The sequence below is a fragment of the Corythoichthys intestinalis genome, chromosome 3, assembly GCF_030265065.1.
Source record: "Corythoichthys intestinalis isolate RoL2023-P3 chromosome 3, ASM3026506v1, whole genome shotgun sequence".
NCBI classification, from domain to species: Eukaryota; Metazoa; Chordata; class Actinopteri; order Syngnathiformes; family Syngnathidae; genus Corythoichthys; species Corythoichthys intestinalis.
Window position 1 is genome coordinate 37062530 of NC_080397.1, and position 24436 is coordinate 37086965.

The 24436-nt window shown below is 38.3% G+C and overlaps 1 protein-coding gene across 2 annotated transcripts in view; it reads left to right on the forward strand.

Moving 5' to 3' along the window:
• sema4c (sema domain, immunoglobulin domain (Ig), transmembrane domain (TM) and short cytoplasmic domain, (semaphorin) 4C) overlaps positions 1-24436 on the forward strand; it is a 175138-nt gene that overhangs the window by 119462 nt on the left and 31240 nt on the right. For both annotated transcript variants that reach the window (XM_057831085.1, XM_057831086.1), the window contains 4 exons: positions 9957-10111; positions 21054-21116; positions 24055-24153; positions 24291-24387. In XM_057831085.1, coding sequence (XP_057687068.1) covers positions 9957-10111; positions 21054-21116; positions 24055-24153; positions 24291-24387 — 414 coding nt within the window. The remainder of the gene's footprint in view (positions 1-9956; positions 10112-21053; positions 21117-24054; positions 24154-24290; positions 24388-24436) is intronic.

Consider the following 24436-nt stretch of genomic DNA (forward strand, 5'->3'; position numbering starts at 1 on the left):
ACTCCTGTCTGCTTGCACCAAAAAGTCCGTCTTTTTTCCACCTTAACGCAGCGTGTGTTTGAGTTTATCGCAGTGAAAGCTGCCACGACGCTCTGCCTGGCGGCGCCCTATGGGGAGCCGTAGCGCAATGTCTTTAGGAGCTCAGTGAAGTCAATGCTATCATGTACATTTGGGATAGGGCTGCGATGAGTAAATTTCAAGAAAAAGAACACAACATTTGCAATAGATTAATTTCTAATCCCTTTATTCATTTAAAAAAACTATGACAGAAACTATGATCCCAAAACACTTTGATTTTTGTGACTTATGAACGGCTTCAAATATTGCTAAACCCTCAAAATTACAGTAAACGGCTGCATGCGAGGTTGTGAGACTTGAGAGCAATCTTTTCCTTACAAACTTTTTCGTGCTTTGGTGTTTTACTTGATTGGTGCTTGCTCTCTATCAGAGGGCTGAAAACCTATGTTTTGCCGTGGCAGGCACGGTTGACTGAGCATGTTTTGATGCGTGTTAAAAATTAGATTTGACTCGCTGTTATGTACTTTTTATGTCAATCAAAACGCCAGGGTGGGTGGTAGGCTAAAGGTGCTCCAACATTGGCTCCTTTGCGAAGCTTTAACCAGTTTACCTGTATGTCATTCATTAGACAAATCCAGCTCGGAATAATTTTAGAGTAATGTGTGATTGGCTTTTTTATTTTTTCCTTAAATGAGGACGGTGATTAACAGACACTATGTCTGAGATTACGTTTAAATACCGTATTGGCCCGAATATAAGACGGCCCTGATAATAAGACGACCCCCTCTTTTTCAAGACTCAAGTTTGAAAAAAGACTTTTTGAACACCAAATTAATTTTTATACAGAAAATAATTACAGTACATCTGAAACAAATGATTATAACAATGTATTTGAGACACAAAGCATGTTATTTTGCCCTGTTCAAATATTAATATTTGAACATTTTAATATGTAAACTAAAGTGCAATCACATTCGTAAATGAATGGCTTCTGGTTTTTCCAAATGTAAATAAACCAATCTATTGTGATAAAACAAAAAAATAAAAATAAAAACAAAATTGCAATAACTGCATTAACCATCAAAGTGAAGTCTAACTGTAACCGTAGTCTTGAAACAAATCTGAATAAGGAAAAACATTGCAAAAAAATAATGCAAACTGGTTAAACTTGAGAGTAGCTGAGATTTGTCATGACAGAACGATATCTGTCAATGATATCTGGCGCCATCTAGCGTCGTGAATGGGTACAATGTCTAGACCGCGAATATAAGATGACCCCCACTTTTTCAGTCTTATTTCAATGCAAAAAACACCGTCTTATATTCGGGTCAATACGGTTTATTGAGCAATGCATGTCAGTACCTGGTACCGCAAACAGTTTTTAGGAATCATACTCATAACTGGCGCGCTATAGCTGTATAGCAAGGTCTACATACAGTATTTGATGTTTAGAACAACTGTGTGAAAATAAGTTTTTTATTCTTTTTTTTTTTTTTTTTTTTTTTTTTTTTAATCGTGAGGTTATGATGATTTTAGTTGCGTTTGGCCCACCCAATTCCATGAGGCATCAAGTATCAGTTGTCCATGGTTTCGGCTCGCTTTAACAGAAAGTCAGGCAGGTACGTGGTCTTGACGTATGATGTCACATGGTAAATGGTGTCTGTGAGAAAAAATGATGAAGAAAACAAAATGGAAGGAATTTCTCTAAAAGACATTTACACGTTATTTTTCAAACTGAGCATCGTATTGATTTGAGTTGTGTGCAACTTCACATCACATCATCTCTACAGCCGGTGCCATTTCAACATTTTCAACCTGCTACCTTAGAACTCTTCACCCAAAGTCCAAAACTCTGTAACATTATTTGTGCGCCTTATTTTGTACCAGCATATCTGTCTTTCAATCTCCAACTCATTTGAAAATAAACAAAACTTCACACAGTGACATGGAAGACCAGTTAACTGTGATCGTGTCTGTTTACAAAATTGACCTTGTCTCCCTGTTTTTATGTCTTTTTTTTTTGTACTCTTTCATGTTTTACCTAGTGCACATCTTTTTATCTCAGCATCATTTTGAATATAAATCCTTTATTTTTTTCTGATGGTTGTCTTCTAGCGTCAAAGGCATAATCACACACACACCAAATATTTATTTATTGCTGAAAATAGAGAGACACTGGATCATGCAGCGCAAAATATGTAAAACATATCTGCATAAGAGCCACAAGTGTGAATTCTTTTGGTGACAGATACTCGTGAACTGTCATGTAGAACTCACTGAAGTTGTGGTCTCAGGGTCGCAACGGTGTGGTGAATGGTTAATCTCCGCTTTTGGGTGGTTCAAATCAGTCACGAGGCACTCTAGAGAACCGCTACACTGATGACTGTGTGTCTTTTTGTGTGCATGTGCTCGTTGTGGGTGTAGCATAGCAGCAGATGTATTCAGTGCTCCCCCGAGGATGCTGCTTCTCTCCTCCTTCACTCTCGCTCATTTGTACACCCCCACCCCGACTGTTTATACGCTCCTGCTCTTCAGATAATAACCTGACTTCACTACTTATCAGCTACTTCCTTTCGTTAAGCACTTTTTCTCTTCACATCTCTCTTGCCAAGCTTGTGCTCCCAAGTTCTAATTTTGTTTTACCTTGTCCATACTTCACGACCATGTTTCCAATGACATTTGCGTCATATTTACAACAGAAGACAGCTGGAATAAGTGCAGAGTTTCCCAAGATGACCTACTTACTATTTAGGTGGTTATGAGAGTTTGTGCAGAATAATTTAGAAATGTTTATTAAATATATTGTGGCTGCAACAAATTTAGTAATATAGTAATTGAGGTAGGCTAGAAATGTGTGGAAAGAGAAATGCATCCACCTTCATCTTGACCCGGGGGGAAAAATATTTTCTATTCTAATTTTATCTACAATTCTACACATGTTAATTTAATGCTTGTCAAAAAAAATTACAGTAAACCAATATAGAACACCTGTTACCGTGGGCCTCGTTAACCTTACGGGTCTCTCACATGGGATGTTTGGGGAATGTTTTGCTCACTTCTGCTGGAAGAGTTCTTATTTTCTACACAAATAGGAAAGTAGGATCTATTTATGAATAAAAGTCAATTTTGTCTCAACTAGGCCAAAGCCACATGCCACATATATAGTTTGACATGCCATAAATCACACTACTGCTCCATCCCATGAGAATGGCTTCGTTTTCCCCCCAATTGAAAATTAGGCCTTTTTTTTTTTTTGTAAATGTTGTCATTCATTCTTAGGATTGCATTTTTCTTTTCAATGGAAACACATTCGAAAGTGAGAACACTATGATAACAAGGTGATACTAAATAAAGCATAAGACTTGATGAAAACTGAACAGCAATTTTCCTTTGTCACCTAGTCTCTGCTAGCCTTACATTACAGTGTGCCCTCTGCTGTACAAGTTTGTCTCTATGGAAGATCAGTGTTTCCTGACAATGTACAGTAATACATAATGCTGTTTTGGAGAGGAAAAAAAAAACAAAAAAAACGTTGATTTGACATTTCAAGTCAATCAATTTCACTGGCTTTTTCAAGTTTGATGGAAAACTCAATAAAACAAATACAATGATCCCTCGCTACTCCGCAGCTGAACTTTCCTGCCCTCAGTGCATCGCGGATTTTTAAAAAAATATATTATTATATGAAAGAGTTCTAAAAACATTTACGTTCACTTTATTTACGTCTATGTATGTATGTACACTTACTCCCACGTATCATATGAGTGAGAGAATGAAGGTACAGCTCATATTATTTATTCATTATTTTATGTATGTTATTTGTATCAATATTTTACTTATATTATTTTAAACTATTCTTTTATGTTTTAATGATAGCATGCATTTATAGGGTTCTATATACACTTATTGATATTTTTGTATATACACTGATCCCTCGCTACTTCGCGCTTCAAACTTCACGCCCTCAGTCCGTTTTTTTTTTTTTTTCCAATTAAAAAAATAGATAAATAAATGCTGTATTTTATAGCGCTGTCACGATCTGATCACGTAGTCTCTCACTCTCACTCCAGCAGCTTTTCTTGGTTAGGCAGTGCACTGGAGTTGCACATCAAAGTCAAAGATTATTGACAGACGTTAAGGTTTCATCTTGCCCAAGACGCGTGGAAGCCGAAACTTCAAAGGGCCGCATGCGTCAATCATCATTTGTTAAACAGTTACTGTGTGCACGAGTTAGCAGCTTGAGCAGATTTGAGTGGACCCACTCAATGAAGCAATTAATAAAGACACTATTGTTGTTTAAAAAGTGAAATCATATGTCATATGTAACTTTTTCCAATGCTAAATCCGAAGTAAATACATTGAACATACACATACACAGAGAAAAAGCGGGGGGGACGTTAATTCATTGTTTTTCACTTATCGCAGTACGTTCTGGTCCCCATTAACTGCGAAAAACGAGTGATCATTATACACAAAAAAATCTGTTAAAAGTGGACGAGGGCACTACTTCGCAGTTTTTCACTTTACGCAATTTGGTTCTTGTCCTCATTAACAGCGATAATTGAGGGATCACAGTAAACACTTTGAACTCAACATTCTAAGAAATAGTACTTCAGTTTAGGTCTGTTGAACTCAACGTTTTAATGTTATATTTTGCTCCAACCGGGGTTCGAAGAACCTGTGCCTTAACCATGGCAGCCGAGCACACACACAACTGAGCCAAAAACCTGTGCTGACAGGCATCAGAATTGAGATCGCAGTGTTTGACATGACTTATCATTTCAAGTTTAATTTACTCATAGAAGTATAGCCTACATACTTTATCATTTAATTTAATTCAACTTACTTAATGAAGTTTACAGTATTAACTTGATAAAATAGTAACTACCTGTACTTGAGTAAACTAAAGAATTTGAGTCATGTCTACTTAAAATCTTTAGTTAACAATACATCACTAATAGGAAGTGTTATTTTTTACTGTGTAATAGGAAATATCTCACAACCACTCCCAAACCAAAATGTCACAAATACTAATACAAATTGAGTATTGCTTATGTTGTATGCCAGCAAATTCAGTTCCTTCTTCCTTATGTCAAGGACTAGCAGTGTGCTAGCATAATGTATTTAAAGGTATGCTCAAAGCAGCGCAAAAAAACACCCTTTTCAAATGCACCTGTGTGCGTGTGTGCAGAAAAATACCAACATCCGGTCTAAAATCCCTCTTCGCGCAGCGCATCAATGTGCAATTCTTTGTCGGACACAAGCTATACAGCCCTTCATCTTTTTAAAATTGCCCATGCCTGTCGTTGAGAAGTACTGGAAGATCACAACTAAACACCTGCCAGAATTTGCATTTTATTAATTCCAAGGCTAGCATCCAGTTAAATCTCTGAATCGTAGCTAATTAAATTGGGAAACTTCAGTTAGGCCTAGTATTAAAATGCGATCTACATCTTTATCCCAGATAATGGATAGTCTAATCATACCCAAAGTACAACACCAATTATTTTTGTCCCTTCACAAGTTATAGTTTTTTAGCATTTAGGCCGTGCCACATCTAGGTTATTTGCTTTTATACTTTCAACTTCCACTGCTACATACTGACACGGGATATTATTTTTGGAGTTTCTCCAAAAGTATAATTCACGGCGTACATGAATTATCTCTGATGTTGCTGAATTTTGCTATAAAAATTATGTGGACAGGATCCTAAAACTTCAAGAAGATGCTTTTCTCTTTGTTGTTGTGCCTTATTTGCCTCAGCCTTAAAAAGAGAACAAGGGCTAGTTTTGGGAGGGAGTAATCGCGTGTTGTTTGTTTGCACAGCCTTGCCAAATGGGAGTACCTTATCTCATTTGTGACATGCATCCAGCACTTATCAGATTTGTCTTAAAAATGGTTGAATTATGAGGCTGAAAATCATGATTATCACCAGTAATCAGTCGTTTGGTTGGTCTCTCTCCCTCAGAAAAAATTATAATTTGAGGATTTAAATAATGCCATTTAGTATCCGTTTGCTTTAATTACACTGTTCTCACCAGCAGGAAGCTGTAAAAGGTATTTTTCTCTTTTGACGGCATTTAAATTCTGAAGGTTAATGTTATTCCAAAGACTGATAAACAAATTACACCTTAACTCTGAAACATTTGTTTCTGTGAAAAGGCTTTAGGTTCTTTAATTTAGGGGACAATTCCAGACATGGCAGTCACTGAGCATTCATTGCATGATTATTGTTGCGGCATCGACATTACATATGCAAATACATTGCATTTGATTGCAAGATATAATTGTGGATTTAGTTTAATCCTTTAGCTCACCACCAATAGGCACCCTGCATTGTGGGAAAACGGGTCACCGGAAGTGTTTTAAAACTATGCCTGTACAACAGATTGCCACTGGAGCCTGGCTTCAAAACAGAGAAATTTGCATTGTAGAAATGGAAAAATTACTCTATTTCACTATCAAAATAAAGCAGTTTTTTTTTTTATGTACGGCAACATAATTGCTTCATGACCCTTTTTTGGACCACAATTGTTTAAGTTGTGATGTTTAAAAAAAAAAAAAAAAATCAAATGATAGCTGGGCTTAGTGTTTGTGTGTTTTCAGACAGTCATACCATGTTCGGTACTTTTCGTGGCAATGGCCAGCTGTCTGGCATCCACTGTAATAATATGCTAAGCTCAGTTTTCATCTTGAATTCGTGAAGTAAAATTTTAGTTCATGCAAATGTGGCTTGCTGTTTAGTTAGTCTATTATTAACAGATCTGCAAAGGGTTCCTGGATTTCTTTATTCCAGTTTTGGGTCATTTTTAAGTTGGCAAATTCCACAAATGTTATTAAACTGTGCTTATTAACGGAATTATCTTAGTTTGGAAAATACTCTCCGTGTGTAACTAGAAATTGTAGATCTGAAGAGTTCATTTCTTGAGACAGCTGACAGGTTGTTTATTTATGTGAATTTGATACACTTATTACTAGATCTATAGAACTACTTGTCTGTTTTCGAAATTACTGATAATTGTATCACAGAATGACTGGGTAGAGAAAGGTTCAGAGAGAAATCACGGTACTAGACATAGGCTTATCACTCCTCCTCTCGTGAGGTATTGAGCCGCTAATCGGCGTCATCAGTACTGTCTGCTGTGCCGAGTATTCTGACGCCTCAGTTTCAAACATGTAAGGATTAATTGTAAATAATCCTTCCTGGGAGCCGTAGTCATCGCTAATGTCACGAAAAAGTGATCCTGAATGGGTACTTTCGCTGGAAATATCACTATCGCTGGTGCTGCTATGAATGAAGTCCGCTATGTCTTCTGTTGCCTTCTGTAAATGACATCACACCTCCGGGTTTGGGAAGGTAGTATTGACGGAGGGCTAAAAAAAAATTTTTTTTTAAATGTTTTTTGAAACACAAATTCTTCTCGCTGTTACACGATAAAAATGACAGTCCTTATGACACTCATCCGAAGTTTGAATTCGTCAAATTACAGCTAAATCCGACAAACTCTTCATCTGCCCTTTAACGTGCAACATACATGCAAATTTTTGAAAAACAATTGTTAATTGTTTTATACGTTGGTGGTACACATTTTTTATGTTAATCAGATAAAAGCATGATTGCAAGAAATGTCCACTTATTTTTTTAAAGTCTATGATTACCTCTGATTTACAGGACTTTACATGGTGACACTGCGACACCAAGATGCAACGATTAGGTTGCGGAATGGCCTTGCCTTTTAATAGTGACAGCGAAAACAGGAGGCGCAGAAGCAAACCTTTGATTCCGGGCTGCAAAGTGGAAGGATTCGATTGTGGGGCTTTCTCCGCAACAATATAAATGGAAAGCTCTCACGCCGGTGACTTCAGCACTCTCACACGTCGCTTTGGCCGTCCGCAGCACTGCTACTAAACACTAAAAAACAGCAAACATGGCTGAACGTCGCCTTGAATTTACTGTTTGTATAATATTTTTAATTGAAATATGTTTAATGTTTGCATTTTTGTGCTCCTGGGAGCAAAAGAAAAATGCCATTGCTTGGAGTGTGCAGGTATGTTGTTTTCCGGCTAAGGAGGTTGTTGGTATCAAGGAAGTGCATCATTGGCTGCCGGCCTGGCATGAATATTACACCGTTGTCACGCGGAATTGCGACATCGTTGGAACAGAGACGGAAAGCAAACATGAAATTTGTCATATTCTCTGAGCGCCACCATGAAAACGGCCCCTTAACTCATTTGCTCCCAAAGTGTTGTTGTTCTATTTTTAATTGTTTCAGTGTCCCAAAGAAGTATTTATACGTCTTTTACGTTTTTTTTTCACAAGAGACATCTCTGGGTTCTGATGCAACTTAGCTCCAAAGCACAATGCTGAAAATCCATTTTAAAGCAATAAAACTGGCCACTGGAGGGCAGTAGCGCATTTGGTGAGACCCGCAACCTGATTCAACGGAACGAACGGCCGGGCTGCACGGCCAGGGCGCCGGCAGAAGACTACCGAATGAACGTCCAGGATGATAGGCGGCGGACAACCAAGCAGAACACCGGGAGGACGCCCGGGATGTCAAGCGCTGGACGACCAAGCAGAATGACTGGGACCACCAGGGCAGCGGACGATGCCGTTGAGTCTGTGCTGCTCGCCAAGCAGAGCCGCTCGCATCCCCCGCACCCTCCAGTGTCCCGCGACTCAGCCGCAAATGCGCACGGGCAAACCAGTTCCCCCCAGGAACACAAGTTCCCCAGGCGAACTCCGCCACGAGGCAGTGGTCACCACAAAAGAAAGACTCAAAAATATCTATCTTGATGAGACGCGGCGATGAGGGAAAAGTTTACCGCGGCTGTCGCGGCGGCCACAACAGCGTCATCTCTCAGTTCAATAGTTTAGTTATGTGTAAATAAATTGTTACTTTGCTATCAAAAGCTCTATTTGTCTTCTTGTTTATGTTAATTTGTAGAAGGAAAACATATATTCAGATGTTTGGGATGTCACAAAGCAAAATATAGCTGTGTTAAAGTCAAAGTTATGTTTGAAATGTATGCTTTTACAAAAAGCTCAATTTCTCTGTTTTTTCATTAGAAATTGGAAAATTGCTTAAACTAAGCTGTTTTCTTATGTTGATTTCTAAAGAATGGAAAAAGATATGAACTAATTTTTTTTCCTGCTGAAAGAAGAGAGGCTAATCTTTCTTTTGGTGGATTCCATGTTTATATAGCAATAGAAGAGAATTTTCTGTGGGCCTTGCAAAATCAGTCAAAATCAAGTAAAACAAAAATGGAAAAAAAATGGCTGAGTGAATGACTTAAAGACTCCCATGATGTGCTGAAGTAGTTTTAGAAATGCAGAGATCTTTTGTGATTTTGTGTTAAAGTTTGACTTTACAAACCCAAATAGTTTGGTGCAACCCTAAATTGTATGACTCCGGTAGCAATGGTCGAAAATCCTTTCACTTTTAAGGAGGGTGTGTAAGTAAGTAGATTAAGCATAACAGAATTGTCATGTACTCCTCATTTACAAGCAACTGTAAATGTGATTACCTTCTCCTGCTGGTTATGGTGCCAGTAGGCAAACTAAAAGTGAAGAAACGCTGAATGTGTTTACTGAAACTGTGAGAACAGTCTTTTTTTATTATTGGTTTATATAAAATGATGATGATTGCAGCGTAGGTTGATTGTAGGTGGACGATAATCTGGGTTAGAATTGAAAAGCAGCAGTACTTTCCATCTGTGTATTGCTTAAGAACCAAGAAATGTGTGTGAACTGGAACTAGGTGGATAACATAAGTTATGGCTACACTGGGGGGGGCTCATTATGGTGCCATGCTCAGTGGTATGAATAAACTGGGACATGGACCAATTTTTAACCCGTGTTAAATGTTTACTTCGAATTTTGAGCAAATGTTGCAAGTAATGCCAATATAAATGTTACTCCTTTTGTCTTCATCCAGATGTTTTGGACAGCATGGCCAGGTTCAGCATTCAAGGAGTCTTCAACTACAGCATGCTGACACTGTCGGACCATGAGAGAGTTTTGTACGTCGGCGCACGAGAGGCACTATTTGCCTTGGACCCTAACGATATTAGCAGACAGCTCCGGCCACAGGTAATGCACATATACACAGTTACATACTCCCTAAAAGGATTGACGGCTATATTTAGTGAATTAAAAAAGACCAAAAAATGGAATGAGCACTTCATTTCACCTCACGTTTACACTAGAACGGATAACAGCCTTAAACGTGTAATTAATTAGACGATACAGCATGTCGGCTACACTAATGTACCTCTTGTCCAGAGATTTTATTACTCAAGTTAGAGGTACGCATAATTTTTTGAATGGTGCCTAAACCGCCTAGTACAGCCAGGCTATCCGTATAATAACCGGGCACAAAGGAAGTGACGTCACAGAGCGCATTATCGCCATTACGCATTACGGCATTGTAAACAATGGAGGCATACATGGAGGAGGTAAAGACGGGGCTTTCCTGCTCCTATTTTTACAACTGAAAGAACTGAAATTTTACGCTTGAATATGTCCAGAAAAGACATTGAACAATGCCGAAAAAATTCTAAGCTTCCAGTGAAGAGGTGACCCGCGTGGACGATGACATCACACACGAGACTGCCCGTTTATGTGCAGGCGCAGTCTGGCAAATGCAGGCGTGGTGTTTGTAAACATACCTTAGACATAGTGCAGAGAGGCATAAAATATTGTCCAAATTACAAGGCAAAAACATTATCTGTGCTAGAGTAGATGTGGCCAAATAAATCCACAGGCAACAAATGATTAGCAAAGTACAGTATGTGACCTGTTCTACTGCCCACACACACTGCACTTCTCACTAATGTTTCATTTGCCCTATTTAAGTCTAGATTCAGGGCAAATGATGTTATGGTAATTATGATGATATGACTTGGAGAACTTTCCAGAATTCTGGCCTGAACAAGGTTATTGTAGGCTATTTTAGCTGTAACCCGTCAGCCAATGGGAGAATGTGTTGTTTGACAAAATGAAAGTCCAAATAAGAAGTAATGGGCTTAAACTGTTTTACTGTTGTATTTAAAGGTGTTTTTGATCAGGTTTTCTATAGAACTTGTTTGTAGACTCAACAAAACTCAAGTTTGAAGCCTTGTTGTTTTTGGCAGCTATTTTAATTTTCGTCTTAGTCCTACTCTTTTTGACGAAAATACCTTTTAGTCTTAGTCATCTTTTAGTCATTTCAAAATGTGTTTGTCTTTGTCTACTTTAGTCAACGAAAACTCAGACAAATTTCGTCTAGTTTTAGTCGAGAATCCTCAAAATGTTTTCGTCTATAAACCTCAAAAGTTTTAGTACATGAATAAATGAATAAATAAAAGGTTTCCAAAAATTTCAAATAGACGTGTTGATTACCAGTATCAAGGTATACTGTGACATGATAAAGTCAAGGTTTCAAAACCGCTAAAATTTCCATCACATCATGCCTACGGTATTTGCTATTTTTCATGTCATAACTCCAATATGATTTCACATTTACACAAAATTAAAGGTTAGTAAACACTGTCATGAACTTTTCCCACGAGCTATGAGTTAACTCCAGCGTGTTTAGTGTGTCTAGCGGGGGTAAAACCTGTTTTTTTTCTCTCTGCCAACTGTCTGTGTTAACAAAGAGTGTGTATAATGTAAACATGATACGAGTCATACATACACACATGCATTTTATGGAACATAATTCAATCATTTTTGTTCTGATGGTTATAATGTTGAGCTGCGGCTGTGGGTTTAGACTTTCTTAACCTTTAGAGCTGTAATTGCAATACCGTGATACCGTGAAATCGTGATATTTTGTCTTAAGGTTATCATACCGTCAGAATCTCTTACCGGCACATGCCTAATTTCGAATGAACATGACGAAGGAGCACATAACTGTCTACAGTTACAGTCGACAAGGACATCACCATTTTCATGATGATAATACACACTCAGCAGGACAACAGCACATTATTTGCAATTAATTTACCTCACCTGGATGCCAAGAACTGTATGTAAATTGTTTTACAAGAGTTTAAGAAGACACGGAGTCTCCGCGCTAAATGCTAATGCCAACATGAACGCTATGCTAATGCTACAGGTTAGTTTAGTGCAGTACTTCTCAAATGGTGGGGCGCGCCCCCCCAGGGGGGCGCAGAGCGATGCCAGGGGGGGCGCGAGTGACCTCGGGGAACATGCTTTTTTTTTTTTTTTTTTTTTGCCGTACTAGAATAAAGTGTACTTGCACATCCACTCCGTGGGTGGCAGTGGCGCTCTCATTTTCAAAGTGCGTGCAGTATTTTTGAAGTAAGCAAGAGCACACGGAAGAGACTCATGCAGAGCTGGACTCACGCAGCGACCCACTGTCTTCTTCGGTTCTCACGTGTCCGGCCGAGAAGTGCCGTTTTCGGCTTGGGATCGTCACGACCACCGCCCTCACCTACGGTTCTCCCTCGGCCGCCGAGAATGCGCTTTTTTCGGGCCGTTTGCCTTTGACTTTTAATATAGTGGGAAATGAGGAAAGACCACTGTTTACTGAGTCTAAAAATGATTATAGCGGAGAAGCCAAATCAGTTAAGACGCCACTTAAAGACATTAGACCTCAATCTCATTGATAAGCCCCTTGATTGTTTTTCAGCGAAAATGTGCCGAATATTGCCAATTGTCACAATCGTCCCGCTTTGTCAGTGTTATATCAGTAAACCAGTGAGCACTGTGGTGAATCAGCGAAAATAAAAACTTTCCTTCTGTCCAAAGACCTTTTCCCCCCCCTTCTATTCAGTTTTGTTTTTTTTCGGTCAAATTTTTTGGCATGTTGTCCTGAAGAGTAAATGTTTCTAATCAATTTGAATTTGTTATTATTTACTGATTTTATTACATTTTATTTTTCAGTATCAAATGGTCAAAAATGTACCTTGAGTGTATTTTTACAGTTTGGATGTGACTTTTTTTTTTTTTTTTTTTTAACTTCAGGCAAATTGATGCGCGTTAAGTCTTTTCTGTTACAAGCAACACAATGTTAAAAAAGTTATACTTTATTATAAGTTGATCTATGTTACTTTTTTTCTTTAATAGAAAAAAAAGGACACAATGTTAGGCTGAGGCGTACTTATAATAGTAATATAGACGAATGATACTATTTACAGTGGCGGCAGAGAGTTGGGGGGGGGGGGGCGCGAAACATTTACGTCTTCCTTGGGGGGGCGTAACAGAAAATAATTGAGAAGCACTGGTTTAGTGTGTGATGATCACTCAGCACAGAACTTTAAAGGCTAAAGTAACATGGTATATCTAGCCAAGATAAGAAAGCAAACCTTACCAAGCAGCACCTGACACATTTTTCACAAAAGGAGCCTGGAATGGGCACAGGATTACTCATGTGTGTGTGGAGCGGGCGGTCGGGTGAAGGCGCAGCACGTCACATGAGTGACACGACCAAACGCTGCTAAAAGCACACTAATTACATACACAATAAGAAAATATCACACATTGCGAATTTATGACGGACACTATGGCAAATTTTCATCTCGTTGTCGTGTCGTCAGACAACAACTGGCATCCATCCGATGTGTTTTACTCTCCCAAGACATGTTTTCAGCGCGTCATCGCGACGTCATCGTAATGTAAAAATTGTTCGTTGTCGAAATATTTTCGTTATCGTCATCGTTGATGAAAACAACATTGATCTGAAGTGGCAATTACAATCAAACTGCTCTCAAACTTGACTGCATGCTATTTTTGGGCAAGTTAGTCACGTATGCTAATGACTGATTTGAACTACTACAGGCAGCTAAAGTCACTTGTCATGCTGGTATATGTTTTTGTCAGCATTCAACAGGTGACAGCTATCAAACACTATTTTCTTTCTTTCTTTTCTTTTTTTATTTTTACTTGCATTATACCGTTCACTGTTCTGTCAAACAGTTTCCTTTAGATTTACAATCAAAGTGTTGTGCATATCAATAATTGAAATCATGAGAGCAGTTACATGCAGAGTGCGTGATAATTATAGTATATAGATTTTATAATAATGAAACTAGAATTTGAGTTGACCCAGTATTATAAAAAGCGAAGAATTGTGTCTTTTTGCTTGCTTAATAACTGTATTATTAGAATTTAGGAAATATTTTTTTGAGAAATGTTTGTGTAATATGTCTATGTGCATTTGTGTTTTGACTCAATAGATTATTCAATTTCTATGTTATTTTTTTGTTGTTAGTGAATAAAACTTAATATAATCCCAGTCTTTGCCTCACGTCCTTGCAGCATGTTAATTTAGACGCTGCCCTCATTTTATTCTTTTAGAAGATCTCTTTTTCTGATTCAAGGACACCTCAGATCATACTGAGGAAAAAAAACTTGTCAGATAATAGAAGTTGAAAATAGTACAGTAATAAATTAAATGATTCACTCTAGTTTTGGGGCCCTATATCAGACTGACCTATTCTTTTATGAAATCTTAGGTTTGCGGAAGATAGTAAGATATAAACTGTTAAGCATTTCAAACCATTCTTTGAAAAAAGTGTTTAAGTTCACTGCTTGAAGGTCATAATAATAGTTAATCACTGCTACTTTTGGCTAAATGCAGAATGGATATGGTCACTTTCATCAAGTAGAGATCAAGTAGAATTTGCTGTATAATGTTTCTTTTAATGAAAAAGAAAAAACGGATGACATAAATGTGGATAACATGAATGAGAGTACAGAACTACTTTAAGAATTTTGTACAAATATTTTCAATTCATGATATGGATTTTCCCGTCAAGTAACATTTCGAGTGCTTTATTTCTTAATAAAAGTTAACTGAGACTATTCTTATGAAACTGTTGGTGAAACAAGGACAACCTTTGTCTCTTGTGTCGAGTGTCGAGTACAAAATGTATTTGTTAAGCCTCTGAAATGTTTAATATAATCGTAAGTAGACACTAAAGCACTGAACCTCTTTCCTTAGCGCTCTTAAGTGGTAAGCATTTATTTAACCTATACATTTTTTAATGTGTGATTTGTGCAATTTTATGAAAACTCAAGCATCACATAAAGGAAACGCATATTTAAGTATCTATAAAACCTGAAAATATCTCTTAAAAAGATACATAATTAAAGTTTTATTGACTGGGATAGGCTCCAGCACCTCCGCGACCCTCGTGAGGAAAAGAGGCATGGAAAATGAATGAATGAATGAATGAACATGAGGTCTTTTCGGAAAATTATCCCAAGTTATTACTTTATTTTAAATGTATTTGGCATGGCTTTCGCTTAAGCCTCCTTTAGTAATAGTCTTAGAGAGCAGCCAAATATTAAAATTGTAATGTATGCTACTTTTGGCTGAAAGGCAGACACAGAAGTAATGCAGATTGCTCATGCTTTGGCTCTTTTTCCTCATGCGCTTATTCCGTCCCATTGTATTCGCCGGATTTTAATATCTGGATCTCGTTTTGCTGAAATACACTCAGTGGAAATTATTTTTATATCCCTTATACATGGGCACTCACATAGTCGGAGAAATGATGAAGCCCCATAGATTCTATTTGGTTTGGCGCTAGGCTGTCAATAGGTGACCTGCTTTGTGATCAATACATTATAACAGGGGGTGAAGGTATAATGAGCATTCTGCAGCAGTTTGGGGATTATTACCTGATTTACTGTAATGAGAAGTTATTACATGCTCACACAGAGATGCTCGCACGAACAGTCACATCACACAAGCGCAGGCTGTTGTGGTTTATGAGTCTTGCAGTAAAGATAAGACCACCTGTTAACATCCCACCAGTGTGGAACGTCAAGGAAAGATGCCAGCATTCAAAAGTTTTGCCCTCCACCGCCATCTGGTTATCACTCAGAATTTGAAATATTGTTTGCAAACGTTAAACACACCTTTATAGACTTGAGTTATTTTGTCTTTTTCCTTGCTTGAATTGGTTCACCCTTTGATAGAGCTTAATTTGTTAATTTATTATTCCCATGGCTGCTATAGCTTTGGCAAAACGTGCACCACTGATCAAGTTCCTCTTCCATGTGTTTGTGCAAAAAAAAAAAAAAAAAAAAAAAACATACCAAAAGTTTTATGTTTCTGACCCGATGCTTACATTAAAGACGCAAAATCTCACATTTTAAGTTCACTTGATGAACATTGCTAAAACAAAAATGTAATTAGTTGTTCTTAACTGACCTTTAATATGTTAGCACACTTTTAAAACTTGCTTGTAAAAAAAAGAATTAAAAAGTTAGTGTTGCACCGATACTAGTATAGGTAAAACTTAAGGGTGTAGAGGTACATGTATTTCTATTGAACCGTTTCGGTACGGGGTGCTCGGTTCGGAACGCAGGCGTACCGAACAAGTTTCTGACGTAATGTAACCCTTACTTTTCGAGGTTGTGAGTCGATCGGGTTACAGTTTCTTTGTGTAGATTATATTTACTCCGTCCTCTCTACTATAATGAGGACCAACACGGACAGTATATAACCCAGAAACGTCAAGGGCGTGACAACGTGGCCGCCACGAGAACACAGTGGCGTTAAAGTCAATCAGCCAATGCACACCAGTTGCAGTGCGGCCGCGTGTTATACGCGTCCCATAAACGGCTCAATGCAATGCACGCGAAAAGAACGGCAGAGTTTATTATTTGACGCGAGACGCGGCCCTCCTGCGTCAATACTACTAGCTAGGATCGGGCAGACTGGAAGTCACTCGTGTAAAAATACGGTGGATCAGGTCGATTTTCAAACTAATATGCAATCGTAACCCACATTTTGAGTCCATCAGATCTCTTCAGTGGTAGATCGGGGCACAGTTGACTTGTCTTTGTTGTTTTACTGCTGTCTTCTCTGCTATAATAATAACCAACATGGTTCAATACAAAACCCTCCTACCACAACAAAACAAGTAGGAACTAATATTCACATAGGAACTAAAGTTATACAACATAAAATATACAATATAAATGAATGCTACATCACATTTGTAAAATATAAACACGTAATTATATAAATAATAGCCCATTTAAATAAAATACATTGAAATGAGCTAAAACACCTGTAATTAAATAATAAAAATACACAGATCCTGCTTACACGATTAAATTTATTAATTTCTGTGTGGCGCTTGAGAAAATCCACCAATAAAGCTTTTGAAAACCATTCATAAAAAAAAAAAAAAAATGTTTTTTTAAAGATTCATTGAGGCATTTCATTTCTAAAATACATGTTAAAATCTTTGTCATTGGGATTGCTTTTCTCTTTAGCTCAGGACTTCTTTTTTCTTCTTTCGTTCAGAAAGAAAGCTTACCAATACGCGGGGTCTGAAAGGCAAATTGTTGTTGGATTATTATCTTTAAATACCCGCTACTTTTTGAGCAGAATTCTAGCTTTGTATAGGCTAATGTTCCTATTGTTGAAAGCACAAAAGTGTGTAATAAACAACAAGCACATTTATATTTTGCATTTTGTTTTCTTACTGTACCGAAAATGAGCCGAACCGTGACCTCAAAACCAAGGTACGTACCGAACCGAGATTTTTGTGTACCATTACACCCCTGCATCAAAATGAAAGCATTGCCTAAAATTTACCCTTCTTATTTTTCTAATAACCAAAATACTTAATATGCCTCAATCATGGTATGTTTGATGTTATATGCACTACAAAAACACACCTCCTTAAAACTAGTTAAATTCTCTTGTTTTCCATGTAAATCTACTAGAAGTAAGTGTTATTATCTGCCAGTGCCTCAAGTAAATTTTACCCACTTAAATTTCTTGAAATTACAAAAATACCTAGCTGAACATAAGCTCAACAGACTTATTTTAAAGGGATCCACGGATAGACAGACTTGTAATTCTTAAATGATAATCATTATTATGAGTTCAAATAATTTGATATGAGAACCCCTCTTGATGGTTTCGTTTCTATGCAATTTGTAAAACTTGTTTAACTAGTAGGTCGTCATTGTTGTTGACGTCGCAGTGCGGTGACGTCACATGTTTATGCTCCCGGGCTTCCAGGGTATGACTCTAGCGACATAAACATGTCATCCGTTTAACCTTTTCAATTTGAACCCAAGAGGAACATTAATGAGCATGACAGCACTGTCGATATTTCACTAAACAAGCAGCAAAAGCAAAATGAACAGGAAAGACACGATGAGACGAAATGAGAGTAGGAAAAAAAAAACGGTGTTCTGCCAAAATGTGCTACTCCTGCAAAACGTCCTGCAAAAGGCGAATCTGACACTCAAAGTATTACCGTGCATTTTCAGCTTGTTTTGTTTAGATGCATACAGACAGAACATACTAAAGATGCCTTAAGAAAATACTTAAAGTAAAATCAAATAAGGGTGGTTAAAATACGCTATGTGACTAATTTAGTCAACAGATCAACAATCTGCTTTAAAGCTACCACAAGAAAACACAATGCTTAAAAGTATGAGAGTGAAACACATGCAAGTATTTTGAGGCAATTAAAAAGTAATAAAAACACAAATAGTAAGTACTCGCCACTTTTAACCAATGTGTGCATGTGTTGGACGTCTCACCACGTAGAAGGAATTGCAGGAGAGTGGTAGTTTTAATCTTGTAGGTGACAAACTACGTCATCACCCAGAGCGTTCATTGCGCGCATAAAACATGGCGCCCTCCGTAGGTCAAAACATGTACTAAATATTATAGATTTTTCAATCAATGGCAGTATTTTCTGTGTTTCATAACATATTTTAGTAAAAGAGAACAATTGTGGCTTATTAGAGCCAACAAGTCTTTAAGTCCAAGGTTCCCTTTAAGCAATAAATTAGTATCCTGTATTTAATCTTTAAAAAAGCTTCAAAATGACAAATGTCAAATTGTTCATTTGAAAGCAATTTTTTTCTTGATTTAGCTGAAGAATGACCAACTTTTAGATGTATGGTCTTAATAAGAACAAATACCGGTAGTGATATTTACTTAAAGTAAGTGGAATAATCTGACACATTTGTGTATTTATTTTATTTATTTATTTATTTTCCCTTCAGGCATGACAAATCCAAACAAACATACAGCATTTATATGTGTTTACAATGAATTCAACCCGAAAAGAAAAGGGCTGACGGGAGAAGCCGAAGCTTATTGAAACCCATCCCCAGTATACCATAAAGGACGCAGAAAATATCAAATATCAATTTTTGACATTCAGATTTTTTTTTTTTTTTAAATAATAACCATCCCTTCTGATTGTTCATTTTCCCAATAGTCCATAGTCGATCGATGTGCTCGTTATGTTGATTAGATCCAGTAGACTAGTTCATAATTTAGTAATTATTTTATTCAGTTGATTCGATCCAGAAGATAGGGAATAGCTGAGGACCGATGGTAGGCCGTGTCCGCCACCCTCCTTTTGTTGACTTAATCCTCGTCGCAGTTTTCGTTCCTTGCTGACTCCCGACAAACATTCACCAAAAGGAAACATCCTCGATATCATTCCTCTTCGAGTGTGGTCAGACATAGCGGCTGCCATCTACCCCAGCTATCCTCCACAATATCCAGACTTTAAGGTGTTTTCCAGGCAGGCGCGTTGTCCAGGTTCTGAAGCAGGACAGTGGCCAATCAACCAGTTCCATGTCGTTACAAATTTGAAGAATTTGAAGTCAATTGTCTGTGCATTTACAGCCAACAGATGATATGTCCTTGTGAGTTCTGTTTGCATTGGCTTTGAGTCCCCTTTGTTTTTGTTTTTTTTTTTGTTTGTTTGTTTTTTGCCTTCATTGTTTTGGGTACACTCGGTTTTGCTTCCAGTTTTGAGTTGCCACCCAGACATTGTTTAACATTTGTACAGTTCTTATTATGTCCAAGAGTTAGCTTGAGTCAGCAACATAATTATTTAATAAGGTTTGTTTATACCTCCTCTTAAAAAAAGCCAATGACCCTGAGCTGGTCACCGCAGAATCTAGTTTGTTCCAAAGCTTTACACCAGAGTAAGGAACCGAAAATGATTTTAGTGTTGTTCTAGCGTAGTTAAGTTATAACACATTTTCTCCCCTCAAATCGTATTTCGATTCCCTAGCCTGAAAACGACTTTGCAAGTTATACGGAAGGCTATTAGTTGAGGCTTTGTACATCATCTGTCCCGTTTTGAAATGTATCAAATCATACAGCTTCAATAACTTGGATTTGATGAATAACTCATGTGTATGTGCTGTGTATTTTGCCTTATGAATAATCCGTGTTGCTTATTTTTTGGATGACCAACAGAGTGTGCAATCGAGATTTGTAGGTGTTTCCCCAAATCTCGGCGCAGTAAGTCAAATACGGCAAAAACAGTGCACTATAAATTATTTGGGGGGCCCTGTGATCTAGTAGATTTTGAGCTCTGTAAAGAATGGAGACGCTCCTAGCTAATTTATTTTTCAGTTGTCTTATATGTACATTCCATGTTAATGAATCATCAAGTATTATACCTAATACCTTGTGTTCTCTAACACGTTCAATAGCCACCTGGTTTACTTGAATGTCTAGATGTTCTTTCAGTCCTTTTTTGCCAAATAGCATATATTTAGTTTTACTAAGGTTTAGTGACAGTTTATTGGCATTGAACCAGTCTTGTAGCTTGCCGAATTCCTCATTCACTAGTTGGGTCATTCTGTTTAGGTCGTTACCTGAGAAAAAGATATCGGTGTCGTCTGCAAAAAGCACCATTTTTAATATGCTGGATACCTTGTATATTTCATTTTATATATAGTAGAAACAATTTTGGTCCCAAGACAGAGCCTGAGGTACTCCACATGTAACTTCAAGTTTTTCCGACCTTTTCCCACTAATTGTCACATATTGATGCCTTTTAGATAGATAACTACGTATCCAGTCTAGTCCTCTAATTCCCAGTCGCTCTAATTTATCAAATAATATATTAATCTGTTAACTAGTCTTTAACAGTAAAAACAAGATGGAGAAAATTATTTGTCTACATTTAAGAAAAATGATCTGATTAGGACGTTATAAATTTGCAGTGTACACATTTAACTAGTATATCCAAGTGACATTGTGGGTTTTTTATTTCTCATTTGCATGCAGATTGACTGGCCCGCTCCAGTAGACAAGAAAAGGGAGTGCGTCATCAAGGGGAAGAGCAACCAGGTAGGCACCACTCCATTTATACAAGAATAAATGTACTTTTTCTTTTTTTAACCAAAGTGCTGCGCTTCAAACTAGAAACCTTTCTGTCATTACATTAGCCTACCTCGTGGTTCTTTTTTCAGAAAAGCTTGAAGCAACAGCTCTTATATGGTGGTTTGATGCACAAAGCATTTTTTGCCTCCCCAAAAATAGTATATCGATTCAATCCAAGAGTACTGTCTGCATTTGAAATGAGATGCTAATTGCATAGTTCCTTCTAGTTTTGCTTTATTCATTACATAAAGTAACCAAAATGTATCTATGACAGTATATGCTCATTTATGACTTTTAATCTTATTATGCTATTTAGTTGGACTATCCTTACACATTGTACCAGTGAATTTGTTTGTTGTCCTTTATCTGCCAGACACACATTCCATTCTGATTATAGCCAAAATTGTGAAAAGAAAAATAATGTGTGAATCATGAAAATGTACATATTCCTTAAGTTAGACACAGATATTGTTTCAATGCTTACTATTATGACAATAATAACTTACACAGTTGAAGCATTGCAATATTGTTCTCCACTGGACAGAAAAGACTGAATCATAAAACACTGCAGATTTTCACAATACACAAAATTTAATGTTTTAGTTATAAATGTACCTCTACATACAAAGTTAATTCTTTCCAGGAGCTTTTTTTTAAGTCGAGATGGTCGCACGTCACGCAGGATTTTCCCATTAGAATACATTATGATTCCATTAATTCATTCCACAGCCGGAAAACCTACACTAAATCCTTAATAAATACTGCTGGTAGTATTGTATGGGGTACCGAGCCCCTTGGTAAGAGCTGTTCGGTCCCTGTACGACAGGTGTCAGAGCATTGCCGCATTGCCGGCAGTAAGTCGAATTCGTTCCAAGTGAGAGTTGGAATCTGCCAAAGCTGCCCTTTGTGACCCCATTCTGTTCATAATTTTTATGGACAGAATTTCTAGGCGCAGCCGAAGCGTTGTGGGGGTCCGGTTTGGTGGCCTCAGCATTGCATCTCTGCTTTTTGCAGATTATGTGGTGCTAGGGGTTTCGTCAAGCTGTGACCTCCAACTCTCACTCGAGCAGTTCGCAGCCAAGTGTGAGGTGGTTGGGATGAAGATCAGCACCTCCAAATCCGAGACCATGGTCCTCAGCCGGAATAGGGTAGCATGCCCTCTCCGGGTCGGGGATGAGATTCTGCCCCAAGTGGAGGAGTTCAAGTATTTTGGGGTCTTGTTCGCGAGTGAGGGTAAGAGGGAGCAGGAGATCGACAGGCGGATCGGTGCTGCGTCTGCAGTGATGCGGACTCTGCACCGGTCCGTAGTGGTGAAGAAGGAGCTGAGCCGAAAGGCGAAGGTCTCGATTTACTGGTGTATCTACGTTCCTACCTCAACTCTAGTCACGAGCTACGGTTCGTGACCGAAAGAACAAGATCCCGGATACAAGCAGCCAAAATGAGTTTCTTCTGCAGGGTGTCCGGGCTCTCCCTTAGAGATAGGGTGAAAAGCTCGGTCATCCGGGAGGGACTCGGTGTCAAGCCGCTACTCCTCTGCATTGAGAGGAGCCAGTTGAGGTGGCTCGGGCATCTGGTTCAGATGCCTCCCTGGAGAGGTGTTCCGGACATGTCCTACCGGCGAGAGGCCTAGGGGACGACCCAGGACACTCTGGAGTGACCATGTCTCTCGGCTGGCCGGGGAACATCTTGGGATCCTGCTGGATGAGCTGGTTGAAGTGGCGGGGGAGAGGGAAGTTTGGGCATCCCTGCTAAAGCTGCTGCCCCCACGACACGACCTCGGATTAAGCAGCAGATGATGGCTGGATGGATAATAGTAATAGAAATAATAACAATACCTGTAATAATGTAACGAATCGGGTTCTAATGCTGCGGATGTGTTTTGCGTGGTGTACCTGAACGCACCGCGTGGCTGAGTAATAGAGGTGCATTACAGTTTTTACTTTCACTTTACATGTTCTGTTGTTGGCGAACTTGGCGTCAGCTGCGACGGACAGTAGGCGAGTTGTGTTACATAAGTTAAATGAGTAAAAACCTGACAAAGCCAGCGATTTCTTTGGTACTGTTATTACAATAATAATTGTCACCTTAACTTATAAAAACAGGTGAACGGAGGTCGGAGGAAAACCGTCCAGATCGTAGACATTCTACGGCCGTATTGTCGAGCCACTTCACGGACGTGCACACCACGCTCATATTTTTCTATCATTTCCATCCTTATTTCACTGGTCAAGCGTCACCTTTTTCCCTTTTTTACCACCTGCACTAACATTCTTGGAACCCATGTTGAGCTCTCTCACAAGAAAATCCGCCATGCATCCGCCTTGCAGAAAACAAAGAAACTGCCGCGTTATCATAAATCGTCGTATTTCGAGCATGTTGTCGGATGTAGAAAGAAATGGCGAGTCAAATTGTACGTCAGGTGTCGAAAAGACCGTTTGTCGAAGCGATCGTATGTCGAGGTACAACTGTATAAGCAAATATATTTATGTATTCATATTGGCTTTCATCACTAAAAGAGGCAGTTCCCAATTAAAATGTTAAAAGTGTACTATGCTTTTGCGTTTAGTTATTGTACTATGTTGATGTTAGGATATTTTAGCATAATGTCAGTCAAAAAACCTAAAATTTACATAAGGAAAAGAAAAACAACACCAGTTGAATTTCACCAACTGTTTGAAATTCTAAAGCCTCTTTAGAATTATAAGCAATTGCTGCTGTCCCAGATGCCAGCAGTGACATTGCTTGCAGCGACTGCAGTTGTGTGAACTTGTACTTTTGACAAGCAATATACTGCTTCTGTGAGTTCTGGCACATGAAATGAAGTTTTTTTTTTTTTTTTTTTTTTTTTTTTTAAGTTAGGCATCCAATGATGTTGGTTCTAACAATTCCTCATGTGTCCTTTTAGACTGAGTGCTTCAACTACATTCGCTTTCTGCAGAGCTATAACCACACACACCTGTACACGTGTGGCACCTACGCCTTTCAACCTAAATGCACCTATGTGGTAAGAAAGTGATGCAGCCATATTCCTAGATGGAGAATTATAGTTACTGTATATAGAATTGTGTCAGTTACATTGTCAAAAAAAAAAAAACAATGAGCCAGGTATGCTTATAATTTTATTTGTCTGTGCATGTGCAGAATGCAGAACATTTCAGTCTCAGCAACGCTTTTCTTGAAGATGGCAAAGGCAAATGTCCTTATGACCCTGCCAAGGGCCACACTGGCCTAATAGTAGGTAAGTCATTGACTGTGTGTGTGTGCGTGCACAGTTGTGTGTTAGCGCT